The sequence below is a fragment of the Hippocampus comes genome, unplaced genomic scaffold, assembly GCF_001891065.2.
Source record: "Hippocampus comes isolate QL1 unplaced genomic scaffold, H_comes_QL1_v1.1 scaffold406, whole genome shotgun sequence".
NCBI classification, from domain to species: Eukaryota; Metazoa; Chordata; class Actinopteri; order Syngnathiformes; family Syngnathidae; genus Hippocampus; species Hippocampus comes.
This window is the reverse complement of record NW_017805934.1, coordinates 95019-110182: the sequence shown is the minus strand read 5'-3', so window position 1 is coordinate 110182 and position 15164 is coordinate 95019. Positions and strand designations below refer to the sequence as shown.

Here is a 15164-nt window from a genome sequence, read left to right as displayed (position 1 = left end):
GCAGCGATATATCTCTGAATATAGCGCCAGAGAGAGAGAGAGAGAGAGAGAGAGAGAGAGAGATCGAAATGAGGGTGGGTGGGTCAAGACTAAACTGGAATGAAGAGACTCTCGTAATTTTCCTTTTTGGACGTCTTTTTTTTTCCCCCCGTTCTGTCTCTGCGAGGCTCTCGTCTCTTCCTGTGAACCAGTCTGTGTGAAATTAATGGTGGCTACCAAGGTTGTTATCAGACTCATTGTGTGTTTGTGGCAAGAGAACACAGAACAAAATAAAACACAAGTGCAAACGTTTGTGCTTTTGCCAGTAACATAAGCGTAGCAACGTAACATAAAAGTAATCAAACTCGTTTACGTTCAATTACTTCCGGGTATTCCTACGCCAAATATGCTAGTGATGACAAAATAAACAAAACATCGATTAAATATGTATTTATATACATTTTTGTCTGGTCTTATAAATGTTTCATGAAAACACATATCCAATATGACGCATTAAGATACATTTCTTGAGGTTAGTCCAATGGATGTATATATGAACACTATACTAATATTAATGTAGTAGGCTAGACCACAGCAAAAGGTGCATACTTTAATTACAAGCAGGCCAGAGCTACTTTTTTAACAAAACACGTCCTTCCCAAGCCCAGACATCGTTATCTTCACACACGAACGCTCATGATGGGCCAACAGCAACAGACGTCACAGTACGGTACCGTTGGAGTATTAGCAAGTTTGCTACGGCTAATTTTAGCGAGTATAAGTGGTCTGTAAGTGTGTCTTGAGATAAAAAGTTAAGTGCTTTGATAATGACAGCAATTTCATACCTGGAAGACGTAAATTGCTCGAGTTGAGGCCATGCTAGCAATTAGCGGTGCTGTGAGTTTCCTGACTCCCATTTTTACTCGGTGAACCCTAGTTTAATGATATGTTGTTTTCTGTACGTGAAATGGAATGTAGTTACACAACGCCATTTCATGTGTTGAGTCACTCTCCAAACCCGAAAGATGCACACAACATTTAAAACATTAATTTGAAAAAATATCTCGAGTAGGCTTCTGTTTTTCTGTTCGAACATGACTGTGTCACACTGTTCTCATGCGAGGTTTACATTATTTTGCCGGTGACCGTGGCTCAAGCTTTTAAACCATTTTATTGATGTATTCATGTTTTCTAGCATCCATCCATCCATTTTCTAATCCACTTCTCCTCAAGAGGGTCACAGGTGTGCTGGAGCCTATCCCAGCAACCTTTTATTTCTTTTAAATTTTGGAGCCTATCCCAGCTGTCTTCGAGCAGTAGGCGGCAACCTTTTATTTCTTTTAAATTTGAATGTACCATTTATCATGTTGAGGGTCGCAGGGAGCTGAACATAATCTATCCCAGTTGAGTACAAAGAATGGCAGTTTACATCCTGGACAGGTTGCTAGTAAACCAAAGGTCAAATACAGGGAAAGCCAACCAGTCACACTCACATGAACGCCCTCCAGTTATTTGTAACTGAACATGGACTGGCTGCATAGATGCCAGGCGAATGAACCACTACACGATCAGCGACTCGCCACAAAACAAAAGGTTGGTCAAACTGTTGATAATCTTGTGGTTACCCAAACCTACACAAGAATCAAGGAAGAAAATAACAGGCATTGTTGACTCAAAGAAAGCTCTTGACGGCTAAACACATTTGTTTCAGGAAATTGAAGCTGCAGGGGGGCCAAGAGCAAGTGTATGTATTAGATCCGGTCAATGAAGTGACAGTGACGTTGTTTGGCATGTAATTCCGACACGAGCACACAGGGAGCTGAAAAGTCACAGTCAAACAATCTGAACAATAATCATGTTGGTGAGACATTTTGACAACCGAGTCACCATTTCGGTTGGCATTTTCATGGAAACAAACAGACTGATATGCTGCAGGTGCACTGCAGGTGTTTTGACTGATGCATCTGTTCTACACCGTGTGAAAGCGGCAGTGACACTTTACTGACTTTCCTATCGGTCAGTAAATACTTTTGCTACTGTTTTAAGAAACTGGGTCGAAATGGCTGTTTGAGTGTTAAAAAAGTTGCCAAGATTCTCATTAAAGCAGAGGTGCTCTTTACGTCGATCGCGGCGTGACAATGAAAAAAAAATAGACGTCAGCCTATTATCCATCCTGTCACTTGATTGATCGACAGGTCAACCAGTCAAGCGACAACTGAATTTTGACCATTTAGGTCACCGTACTTGCGTAACAACGACGCTAAGCGCAGGAAAGCTGACGAGCTAGTTAGCCGATTACCTCCAATTTTAAGCACTTGCAAAAGCTTATGGTCACCAAAATGAGTGAGGGAGCCAAAGTAAGAAGACAAAAACATATTGCTTTTATACGGAATGGGAGGTGGACTTTTTTTTTTCCTCGAAGTCATTTTCGAAGTGCGTTTGCCTCATCTGACGGTCTACCACCGCAATACCAAAGAAGGGAAACGTGGAGCGTCATTTTCGAACTATTCATGAAAAATACGACACCGACTTCCCTCCTGAAAATGTCGCTGAGAAAGAGAACGCGAAAGGCGGAGGAACTAAAATCCCAGTTGTCTGGAGAGCAGTCATTATCGCGGCGTGACAATGCAAAAACGAAAGCTGCAACTTCAAAAACGAAAGCTGCCACTGAAGCGTCGTTCCGGGTGAGTCACGTCATTGTACGTACAAAGAATCTTCAACACGTTGGAAAATAATGAGATGTTTTGCGTTCGTGTCGCGAGTAGATCATTTTGACTTGGTCGTTTTATAAGTAACTCCCACGCTGAAAAAGTGTAGCACCCCTGTATTAAAGTATAAAAAAAATACTTTGAACAACTAAAGTATGTGGTGGGCTTCACTGGGTGGGGGTGACATCACATCATCAGATTTTTATCCAGAGTTAAACGTGTGTCTTCTATTTATACCAGTTGACAAAATATGCATTGTTATTACAATACATACTGTATGCCGGTCAGATGGCACGATTCACAAGTATCAATACCTCATAATGGGTGACAGTTTTGCTTCTGTGTGTGAGAACTGCTGACTCATTGACTGTGAGTTCAGCGCTGACAGGTTGGCGGTGTAACCGTCCCATCTGTTCGGCCCCTGGGCCCTGACGCCATGCAGGTCACCTCTGTTTTACTATCACTAATTGGCTTAATGAGCTCATGTCTTGGTGGGCTGACGAACAAGTGCGCCTTTGCTTTGCAGGAGCAGAAAACACAGATTTTCTGTCAGCTTCTGACCTAAATACAATGCAAATACACATTCTCGTTCTCACACACACACACACACACACACACACACACACACACACACACACACACACGCATACCGCTCATTTCGCTGTCTGGCTCACATTAAGACACGGAACAAATCCAGTCAGCCACTGTCACACCGGATGTGGACGACGCAGGATTTAAATGTCGAATTGCGACAATTTGACAGTCATCATCAGTGTCGTCCCGAAGAATTGAGTCAATACATTTGATTTAAATGACTTAGGGGAAAAACAATGCAGTACAGGAGAATGTGAATGGATGTCTTCTTGAATCGACTTTCCTGAATGGGCTAGAGTCCCCAAAGACTGGTTACGTGCGCGTGTGCGTACACGTATGTATACACACACACCTACTGTGTGTGTGTGTATATATATATATATATATATATATATAAAATGATAAATTTTCATGACTTATTTATGTATTTATTTAAAAAAAATAACTTTTCTCTTGTAGTTCCTTCGGTCATCTAATTCATATTTATCATGTACACTGTTATCATCAGCTTCTACACTGAGTCACCATCATCATCATCATCAACACAGTGGCCCCTTGAGGGCGTGAGCATCCCCGGGACTTGTTGCAGATGTCTAATTGTTGCCTTGCACCACCAAAAAAAACACCCAAATACAGCTGAGCGGTCGGTAAAAAGAGAGCTTGAAGCCTTTTCTTGCATAGATCAAACCCAAGAGATTCATTTCCAGATTATACCATTGTGTATGCCACTGCATATTTTGTGTGTGTGTGTGTGTGTGTGTGTGTGTGTGTGTGTGTGTGTGTGTGTGTGTGTGTGTGTGTGTGCAAAGCTCTCGCATTGCTTTAAGCTTTTTCTCTGGCTACGCTATAATCCCTCTGCAGAACCATGACCACTGATGGTGTTGACCCTTGAATAAATGCTGCGGGGTGTGTGTGTGTGTGTGTGTGTGTGTGTGTGTGTGTCTGTGTGGGTGTCTGTGTGGGTGTCTGTGTGGGTGTCTGTGTGGGTGTGTGAGTGTATGAATGTGCATAGTTGCACGCGCGTGTGGCAATATTCATTTTCCTGCTCAAGGTGAAGTGCAGTTTGACAAGTTGACTCAGAATGAACCCGGAAAGCTCACGTAGGACATCAATGATTTCACTGTCATTATAGTTAATTCTCATTTAAAAAAAAAAGTGGAGTTAGTCCTTTAGGTATTCTCATACATGCCCCCTTTCTGCCCAGCTTTCAAACTCATTTTTAGTATTTTAAGAGTCCAATGCAAAAACGAAGCAAGGCCTTCTTGATGTGGAACTGGGCCACAGAAGACATGGAGGGGAGCCAAGGGAGAGGACAACAATAATAACAACAACAGCAACAACAGCGGCAGCAGGAGCCAGCAAGATAGCTCCCTCCTCCGATGTGCACGGAGAAACAGGAGGTGTATTGTCTGAGCCCTACATAATGACCTCCAACAGGCCACTGAAAGCCCAATGCCGCGCGGCCCGATGTCCATTTGCCGGAGACCACCAACGCTAGCCGAGTCGCCATTGGCGCCGTGTGCCCTTCATGGATGCGAACAGATTTACACTGAGCGGATGTGAAAGATGCGATTGAGTCTGGCGACGCCGCAGAAAATGTTCTGCGGTGGGTCATTGATAGCCTGTGGAGAACTCGGAGTGCTGGACAGCCTCTATGTGCTGCTCAGAGGCTCCGTGGGTGCCATTAGGGACCGGATGAGATCCTGAGACCCATTGAAGGACCATTGTGATGCAGTGGGTCCCGGGTTCCTTCTGATGCATGATAAAGCTCGGCCTCGTGGGACTGGAGTGTGGAGGCGGTTTGTGAATGATGAAAGCATTGATGATGTGGACTTGCCCAGACTGTTAACTGATGTTCTGATCCGGGTCAGGTCTGGGAGGAGATCCTTCAAGAGAACATCTCTCGGCTCAATCAGGAAAATGCCGTGGTGCTGTTGAGAGGCACGCGTGGACCACAAACACGCTACCGTGGCTCATTTTGACCGTTGCTCAGTCTGTGATCTGATTTTCCAGTTTGGTTTCCATCAATCGTGATGCTCTCTTCTCAACGCATTCCACAATGCAATGACCAAAGATTTTCCATCGGAATCCGTCATTCATTGAGATCTGGGATGTGTTGTTTCAGTGCTCCCTTCATTTATTTTTTTGTATCCTCCTGCACAATCTAACTGAGGTTAAGAACCGTTAGCAATCTGCACGGCAGAGGAAAGATGGAACGAGTCAGAGCAGAATGAGGAGAGGAAAGGGAGAGGGAGGCGATCTCATCATTCCCAACGGCTGCACCCCTCCTCCATTGCCATGCTTCAGCGATTGTGATTGACAGCGTCCAACCCCCTCGACACACACACACACACACACACACGCACACACACACACACACACACACACACACACACACACACACACACACACACAGATACAAATGCACTTAGCGGTGGTGAAATGTACACCACATAAGAACCACAAAAGCCTCTAGGTACTTGTTGTGGGTGTTTGTTCTTTATTTGCGGGTTTTTGTTCGTGTCGGTAAGAGTGTTTGAGTCTGTGTATCGTTGCGAGAGCACAGTGGCTTGCTGAAAGTTTAAATATTCATTTTCTATACGCTTTGTCCTCATTAGAGTTGCGCATAAACCAGAGAGAAGTGTGGGGGTGGGGGGGGGGTCATGGGATGCGACACACCTATGGGCACATTTTCACGTGACTTAAGTGACCCAACATGCACGTTTTTGAAATGGGGCTCGTGCACGGCCTCGGCACAACGTCGTTATGAACCATTCAGGAAGCGAAGGCAAGTGTCAACAAAGTCTTAACTGTCATCAAATAAAAACGCTGTTTTCAGGGTGAGGGCCTCACTGTTCAACCCAGGTCAACATGCTATTGACCTCTGATCTTAAATTGCACCCCTTTAATTTCCTTCTTTTTACACACACTGACTCTGTTTTGTCTGGTGAGGATCCACTGCTGAATGACACTATTCCCTGTTTGTTTCCTGCCTTAATAAAGAACACACATACACACACTGTAGGTCTCCTTTGTGTGTGTGTGTGTGTGTGTGTGTGTGTGTGTGTGCGTGCAGAGGAGGTTGGTTTGAAGGCAATGACGGATGATAGTGAAGAAAGAGGTTCCTTCTGTCTGTTAACACCCATAAACTACCAATCTGTCAGCCTTACAACGTGTGTGTGTGTGTGTGTGTGTGTGTGTGTGTGTGTGTGTGTGTGTGTGTGTGTGTGTGTGTGTGTGTGTGTGTGTGTGTGCGTGTTTGACATATTGGCTGTCCACTGCTTGGTCTCAGGAGACGGCAGTTGGAAAGCCTGTGGCTTCTGTCTTGATTGGTCACGGATGTCAGACGCACATGCGCCTCACACACACACACACACACACACACACACACACACACACACACACACACACACTCTGAGCCATTGACGTATAATGCGTGTGGCGAATGTGTTGCATTGTCCTCAAAGCAACAGACGTGACCGCGCGTTGATGAGGCTTCGGCATCTGTCAGAAACGACAAAAGCGCTCATTTCGAGTCCAATAAGCAATGTGTCGGATGACTCGTCGACATCAGCAAATCGCGCCGAAACATTTGCAAGCTCACCTTTTTAAGAAGTATACGCCGTCGCTGAGGAGATGCTAAGACGTTGACTAGTCTTGACATGAAGAAATTATCGGTAGCCGTGCTCAACGGAGGTCAAGCGTCCACATGGTTTGAGAAAATGTCGTTCTCTCTTTCCTCACGGTGGGTTTGCCCTTCTCTCAAAACACCTCAAGTCGCATCGCTGCTGCGGTTGAAACGCCTCAGACGTGCTGCGAAGCGAGCTGATAATGTCCTGTCCTTGACTACTTCTGGAGTCATTTCTCACTGAAGATAAAAGCCGTGTGTACGCGCGTTAGTTAGTCAGGCCTTTGTGCCCTTTTAGGGCTATTAATGTGCCTGCTACACCGTTTTTTTTTTTTTCTTCTCTTAATCAGGAAAGTAGTTCATTATTACATAGTGAAAATGAACAAAGGAAGGAATCAATTTAAGGTAGGATGGGGTTGTAAAACTTAACTGCTGACATAGTCGTTCATCTATCGGTCTATTTTATAATGGCAAAAATTAATGCGTAGCCTGCCCGGTTATTTTTAAGTTAGTTTTATTTGATTTTATTTTGTAAATTCTTTTTTGGCTTCCGGTCGACCAGGATCAATGTGTTGGACACTTCTGATCTGAGTGTACATTTTGTTGACTTCTTGATATTCTGAAGTACAAGAACAGTTTAGTGTAGAAAGTGCCAGTATCCCACAAAGAGATTTTTGGAATTTTGTACGGTATCCATTGGTCGGGCAGTGTTGTTGCTGTAAAATATTTGTGTGTGTCTCTCACTCACACACACACACACACACACACACACACACACACGCACCCACAGCTCACTGACCATTCAATACTGTCTGGCAGTCCTTGTCAAGATGTGACAGAAAATATGATAAGGTGTCAGTCGATAAAAATGCTCATCCGTCGGCACTTGCACCCCCCATCCTGCCATAGACACACACAGGCACGCACACAAACTGTGTCTTCCCGCCTCACACTATCGGGTCAGGTGTGACGATTCCAAAGAGACACAGCTTCAAAGCTAGAGAAGGAACAATGAATTTGTTCCTGACATACTGGACGTCTCAGCTGACTTTTTTTTTTTTTTTTTGGCCAAGTAACCAAAACATGCACCGGGGGGTTTTATGGAAGAGTAGATGTCAAACTGCGGTCCTGGAGGGCCGCCGTCCTGCATGTTTTCCATCTCTCCTTGTTGCAGCACAACTGATTTAAAATGGACGGGATCGATATCAGACTTCTGCAGAGCTTGCTGATGCGCCGATCATTTGAATCGGGTGTTTTGCAACAGGCAGAGATGGAAAAACACGCAGAGCCCAAATGGGCCGAGGCCGGTGGTCGGGGGACCCCTGCTGGAGAGAATCATGACATCACAAGTCATTTGCACAGCAGGCAATTCGTTAAAATAAATCAATGGAATTGATTAAACGAGCGCCCGGCGCTGAACGTGAAGTACTTTGTGAGATCTTGTTGACGTTTGGAAACGCACGGCAGGATTCGGAGCCTTGCCCAGCTTGCGTGGCATCTGGGGTTACATGTGCCACCACGACAACCGCTGTCCTTACAAGCTCGGAGTCATTTTCCCACGAGAGTGATTCATTTCCATAAATGATTTATGCACGAGAGACAGACGGGCGAGTCGTATTTGCATTTCGCCGCGCTCGTGTACTTGTTTGTATGCGCGTATAAGTCGGGTCAACTCTTCACGTTTTACATGCGCTTATTATATGCAAAGAGGTCAATGCATGCAAAATCATCGACGAGAGGAAATCAATACGCAGGCAAACACTTAAACACATGCAAATTAAGACGCACACGTTGCAAGGTTAGGAAGAAATGTTGAACCCCAGGTTCTGATATTGAGTCCAGGTCGCCCTCACAATTCTCAGAACGTCAATGTCTGTCGTTCTCTTGACAGTTCTCACCTTGAACTTTAATTTTTTAGGAGCAAGCCTCTAAAATGAAAGGCCAACAGCTCACATTTTCATCGAGGTTCTGACATCGTATTTGTTGGAACCTGAAGGGTTTTTAGAGTTAGTTGGAACTGCAGACTGTGGAGCTTTTCCTCCCTCGTCAGTTCAGATTCCGGCAATCTCGTTGTAAATCCGTTGGAGGCTGCGGCTTTATAACTTGTCATCGAAAGCTCTCTGCTTCTCCCGTCGATGCTGTAGGTTGAACAAGCCTTTTCTTCGCGCATGCTCGTGGCTTCGAACAATGTGGAGCTGGTGACCGTGGCGGCACACGGAGCTGCACATATTTTCACCTTCCACCTCTGGTAATGCTTTCCAGATGAAGTTGTTTTCAGACCGGTGGAAGCCATTTGACGTTTTCGCCGGAGTGGGCCGATGCTTGCCGCATCAACTCCATGGCAACGGGCACTGAAAAGTACTCCTGATGCAGCTGGAGATCACGCTATTAGGAATAGTTAAGATAATGAACACATTTTTTAACAGAGTAGCTTTTTTCCCTTGAGCTTAAAAACATGATTCAAACAGAAATGAGAAGATGAAAAAAAATGAGGCGAATTAGTGGGTTAAAAAAAAAATCGTCTCCTCCCATCTATTTCTATTCTGTTCAGCCTTCTATTTCCATCCTTGAAAGGCCTTTTGCTTTTTTTTTTTGGTTGTTGCTGCTGGATACTTTTTTCCTCTGGATTTTAAGGAAGTCACCGCGTGATCAAAGACCAGCCCAATCGCTCTGACGCCAGTTTCCATTTTAAAATGCCGATTTGCTCCTTAAGATGATCCTGCTATGAGCTCAGCCTCACTGTGTGAAGGCTCCTTCTTTTCCTGCGGTCACAACCGGGCGTCCTTTCCCACTCGGGGTCGGCACGAGACGCGGATGAAGTGAATGCGATCAATCGGACATCTCGACGAACGAGGTGATGCGGTGGAATTCTTCAAGATGGCAGCGAGTCGCAGAAGGCGTAAACAATTCGGGTCAGATTCAATCGCTCGCTGTCTTGGACGCAGAATGAAAGAATTGATAGGGGCCTTATTATGGCAACTTTACTTCTAGTTAGCGACAAACGAACGTAACGAACGTTACGACATGATCATGTCCAAATGCAGTACGGTATCTTATGGCTGCGGTCCATCCAGTTCAATCCATTCTATTTGCAGAGTGAATTCGAACAACAGAAGTTTGGTAAAGGCACTTTAGATATCGAGCAGGCCTCGACCCACACTCACATATGGGAAACCCCCCCCCTCCCCCCCAACAAAACAAAACAGGCCTCTTGTGCCAACTCCTTTATTGCCGTTCACAGCTTCCCTCCAGTTTCTCGTGCACCCCTCAAAAGGCGCGCGGTTGACAAGCCCACGTCGTCTCATTAAGCACCTCTAATGGGTAGATGGTGGCCTTGCGGCACTGCGCAGCCAGCTCCGTGTACTTGGCGGTCGGCCACGCAAAAGCCGCCTCGGTCTGTACCGTTACCTCAATTAGGTCGGCCACTCTCGCCTTGGTGGACCGCAGGATTACAACTATCAAGAAACGAAATGTTTTCATTGGCTTGATGGGCCTTGGCTTACTTTCCTTTTTAAATCTTAATTCAAACGTGGGGCTCAAAAACAGCAAAGCGGTACTTGCTGTGTGGCACGTCCTGCATGGAGGGCGACGGGTCGGTGCGCGAGCCTGAGACAGGACTGCCCCCTCCCCAAAAACTCTCTCTTGTCTTGCGACCAGTTAAAGAGGGCGGCAAGTAGACAATAATTCTTGATGTTTCTGCTCTTTTGACCAAAGCCTGCCACAAATATTATGCTATGACACATGGTTAATTTTTTTCATTTGTGGAAAAAAAAATGCATGTCTCCTGAATGCAGAATAGTACCTATTTGATGAGGGGGGGAAAAAAAATCCTCATGGATGAATCAAGTATCTGACGGTTTGTCTGTCCAAAATGAAAATCAATGAATCGTTCACAATTTCTCTGTCTACTACACACACACACACACACACTCGAAACGACAAAAATGAATGAGAGAATTAAGACTAGTTGTGTAAATATCAAATGTGTACGTGTTTGTGCGAGCGCGTGCGTGTGTGCGTGGCAGGGTTTGGGAAGCTCAGATGTGAGATTACAGAAGGGATTATGGGAATTATAGTTCAATGAGACACAGAGGGTGGGTGACAGGTGAGACTTGTTAATGAAGGCTTAATGCTACAATGCTTAACAGACACACACACACACACACACACGCATCAGTGCTGTCCAGCTGGTGTGTGAGCTCAGTGCAGATGGGACCTTGGTTGGGAAACATGTCTGACGGCAGAGTCGTAATTTGGGTTTTCATGAATGAGGGCTTGCGAAGGACGACGGGATAACAGCAAGACAGCGACGGAAGTCAGATTTTCTGTAGGCCTTCAAAAAAAATAAGCGTGGCTGGCACTGGCTCCCTCCATTTGAGAAAAATGAATACACAAGTCATCAAGTGGAGTCGAAAACATTCTTATCCATTCATTTTGTCACACGTTTGACAGGATTGAGACATTTCTGATGAATGATCAATTCACAGAATTTTGACCATGATGGGAAATGTCGCAGTGGATTCTTTGCACTTGCAATATCGGCCTTGTCAAAATGCATCTTCCTGTAATTCCAATGAAAAATTGGGAGTCGCAATGCTGGATACACTACATGCTCGAATACTGTATGTGATCTAAATGGGCTTTTTTTCATTTAGCGCTATTAAACTCGCATTTCCCGCTTCCTTTCCCTCCTTCCTTCAGCTCAAGTATTCTTTCCATTTTCGTCCTTTGATTTATTTTTCTTGAATTCATTATTTTTTTTTACCCTGGCATGCTTCAGTTGGCACAGCGTTTAAGCACACACACACGCGCACGCGCAAATACTTGGATGGTCCCCAGAGTCTTAATCCAGTCTTCTTTCAGGCTCTAACCCGCGATGTCAGTCACTGGGAGAGTTGCTGTTTGTTTTCAAACGGGTTTGGCTCTCGCCCGCATCGCTGTCATCCACTCGGATTCCCTCCATGCAAACTCCCGGGTGGCTGTTTCCTTCAATCTCGCAATCACCGCGATGAAATGGGTTTCAGAGTCCCGCCTTTTTGTCGTGTCAGGCCTATAAAAACTAAACCAAAAACAAAACGTATTCATTTAATTTGAGTTATTTTTTTTTCTAATTGTGCATTTAATATTAGTAACTGGCTATATGATTTGTTTGCCATGTTCTACATCAGAAATCATTTTTCTTTCATTAACAACTAATATTGAATACAAGTGCGATATGAAAAACTGACACTGAGAATCTCGCCGGCGAGAAAAGGATCTCATTTCGCCACCCCGGGTCTTTGCTCCTCATGATTTGTTGATGGAATCTGTGGCGAGAGCTAGCAAGTAAACAGAGCATCAAGGACTGAGCAGCAAATACAAGAAATGAGATTCTTCAGCTTTTCCCGGGCCAACATAAAACACGGGCCTTGAGTTCGACGCTTGCCGAAGAACCAACCTTGTCGCCAATGGCAGCCATATTAGCATGCGCGCACGCTCGCATACCAACTGGGGAAGTCAATTATGGACCAGTTAAATAGATCTATATGTTTATTTTTAAGAAGCAGTGGCGCTGATCACTGTGTAAATGAAATATGGACACCAAAAGATTTCCAGGCAGTGAGATGAGAAGAGAGATGGCAAGCAGACAGCGAGTGATAACATCAAACTGCAGGACAACTAGGACAAGGACACACTGATGAAGTGTGTGTTTGTGTCTCCGTGTGTGTCTGTGTGTGTGTGTTTGAGAGAGACAGAGAGACCGATGGGAGTGAGTAGAGATAGAGCTGTCGAGATAGTGATTTACTGATTGAGCGAGAGTAGGGGGACTGCTGAAAGAGAATCAATAAGAAGGAAACCATGAAGCAAAAGATAGAGAGAGACATAAATGAGGGGCAGAAAAGAAAGTCGGAGGGAAGGCGCGGCAGACGAGGATTGAGGGACGTGTGACATGCAGCAGTCGATGAAGATGAAAAAGGAGAAGACTTGAAATAAATCTGTTGGCTTCATTGCGTTGGCTTAACTATAATACTCGGGAAATTGAAACGAAATGTTCTTTCTACTTGTTATCTCAATTTGGGATATTTTCTCAACCAAACTTTTTTTTTCTTTTTTTTTTTTGCAGTGGTGGCCAACCTCTTTTTTACAGACCAAGTATATGCTGTTCGCGCACCGGCAACCACGTTTTTCATTGCCTTTAAATTGCCAGATTTAAAGCACTGGTACTGATAACAAAGATAATTAATTACAGGATAGAGTAATTAAACGCTTTAGTCACATATTTTTTTTCATTTATTTCAAACAGTGCTATTCTACTATACAACAAATGCAAAATAAAACACAGCGAACTACAAAAAAAAAAAATGGACCAATCCGGAATAAGGTCATAATAAGGTCGGCGCTCCACAAAGTGTCACTCTCGAGTTGACTGCGTCTAATTGACCCCTGGAGTCACTTTACGATGACAGCGAATGAATTGGTGAATGAATACCACTTCATTACGATCCTATTTCAAGCTTAGGGTCGGTTAGGTGAGCAACACTTTTGGTCACAAATGAAATTCAGATGTGGCTACTATTTATTTACTCGGCATTTGGTGCGGTGATGTTTGAGCCTTCAACAAGTCACACACGAATATGGAATGCAACCAGGGACATTATGCAGAGAAACGTTGTTCCTTTTGCCTTCTGTTGTTTGATCCTTTTTTAAATACGAGGTCGTTCCATGATGCAACTTCTTATACGGAACCTGCGAACACTTCCCGGGAACCCCGCAGGCGCCGAGTGACAATCTTTGACCATGCAAACTGCCTCTCTGATCAGGATGAAAGGCTGTTTTTCATGGCGCCAACATCAAACGCAAGAAGAGGGTGTGTAGTCGCTGCCGCTCGCTGCCATCTGAGCCTTTTGCAAGATTGCATTAAATATAACAACATGAAAACAAACAGGTTGATAGTGGCGGGCTGTCATCCTGCACCACATAAGGCTACGTTTACACTGCAGCTCGATTCCGATTGTTTTTTGTTTTTTTTTTTTGTCCATATGCCAGTCCAATTTCAATTATTATTATTATTATTCTTAGGCCTCTTTCCTATGTGAATATAAATTGGAAATATGCGAGACGGTGATATGCGAGTAGGTGAGTTTTCAAATTTCGATCCACAAATCGGAAAGTGTTCTGGTGAATTAGCAATGTTACACTGTAGCACTGTTACGAGGGAGTCAAAATTGAAGGCATGCAGACAGATTTGAACCGGTTCAATTGCGCCGTTACGTTTCATCTGTTCCGGTGGGATTCCGTTCACCGTGGTGATCGAATTGAAATTGCATTCCATTAGGAATAGTTTCCAAGTTAGTTAGTTCAGAGACACGCCCTCATGTAAATACTCAAAGCTAAGCGCACCGATTTGGGCTCACATTTGCCCTTTTAAGCACTGGAGAAGAGTCCTATTTAGAAGCGATGAAACGGCACTTCCAATTCACCTGCAGCTTTTATTGCAAAATCTATAAACCATCACCGCAGCCATCGTTTTTTCCTTTGTCTTTTACTACCTTTGTTGTCTAACAATCTCTTTATGTTCCGCTACTGTTCCAATCGTGGCGTGATCGAAAATAAGGCGGCCTCTGGGAGACAAATTGGCTTCCTGGCTGTAAACAACACCCTTTTTTCAGGGCAGTTTAGCGAAACATTAATGCGCTACGGAATGAGCGCCCGGTGTATTTTGATAAAACGCGTCGACGGGAAGGCCGTTAAGGAGGACACATCTGTCGTTTCGATAAACAATGCTTGTTTTAGTGACGCACGCCGGATTTCTGCGCGTCTGGAGCGCTTTAGCGCGTTTTCCAATTCATTACGCCTTACAACACGTGTGTTCTTCTCCCTTGGCTGCAGCACCCGAGGCCTCTTCTTCCTCCTCAATGAGCCCGCGAGGTTTCGCAGACTTCACGTTCACGAAGGAGCCGCAAGACACGGTGACGGTGCGAGGCGGCGTGCTCCGGCTCGACTGCCAGGCCCGCTCGGACATGGCGTCCGGAACCCCGACCGTTACGTGGAGGAAAGACGGCGTGCTGCTCGGCGCCCTGGTGGATGAACGGCGGCAGGAGCTGGCCAACGGATCCTTACTCGTTCACAATATCGTGCACTCGCGGCACCACCGCCCCGATGAGGGGGAATACCAGTGCCTCTCCACCCTCGAGGGGCTCGGAAGTATCGTTAGTCGGACTGCAAGAGTCACCGTGGCTGGTAAGATGCGACACTTTGGGGTAACTCGGGGGGGG

At 45.0% G+C, this 15164-nt stretch overlaps 1 protein-coding gene across 3 annotated transcripts in view; it reads left to right on the top strand.

The window, feature by feature from the left end:
* dcc (DCC netrin 1 receptor) overlaps positions 1–15164 on the top strand; it is a 119879-nt gene that overhangs the window by 22170 nt on the left and 82545 nt on the right. For 2 of the 3 annotated variants that reach the window (XM_019890416.1, XM_019890417.1), the window contains exon 2: positions 14779–15129. In XM_019890416.1, the coding sequence (XP_019745975.1) occupies positions 14779–15129 (351 nt within the window). Of the gene's footprint in view, positions 1–8584; positions 8590–14007; positions 14011–14778; positions 15130–15164 lie in introns of those variants that run through there. The other variant, XM_019890418.1, reaches the window with a different exon arrangement.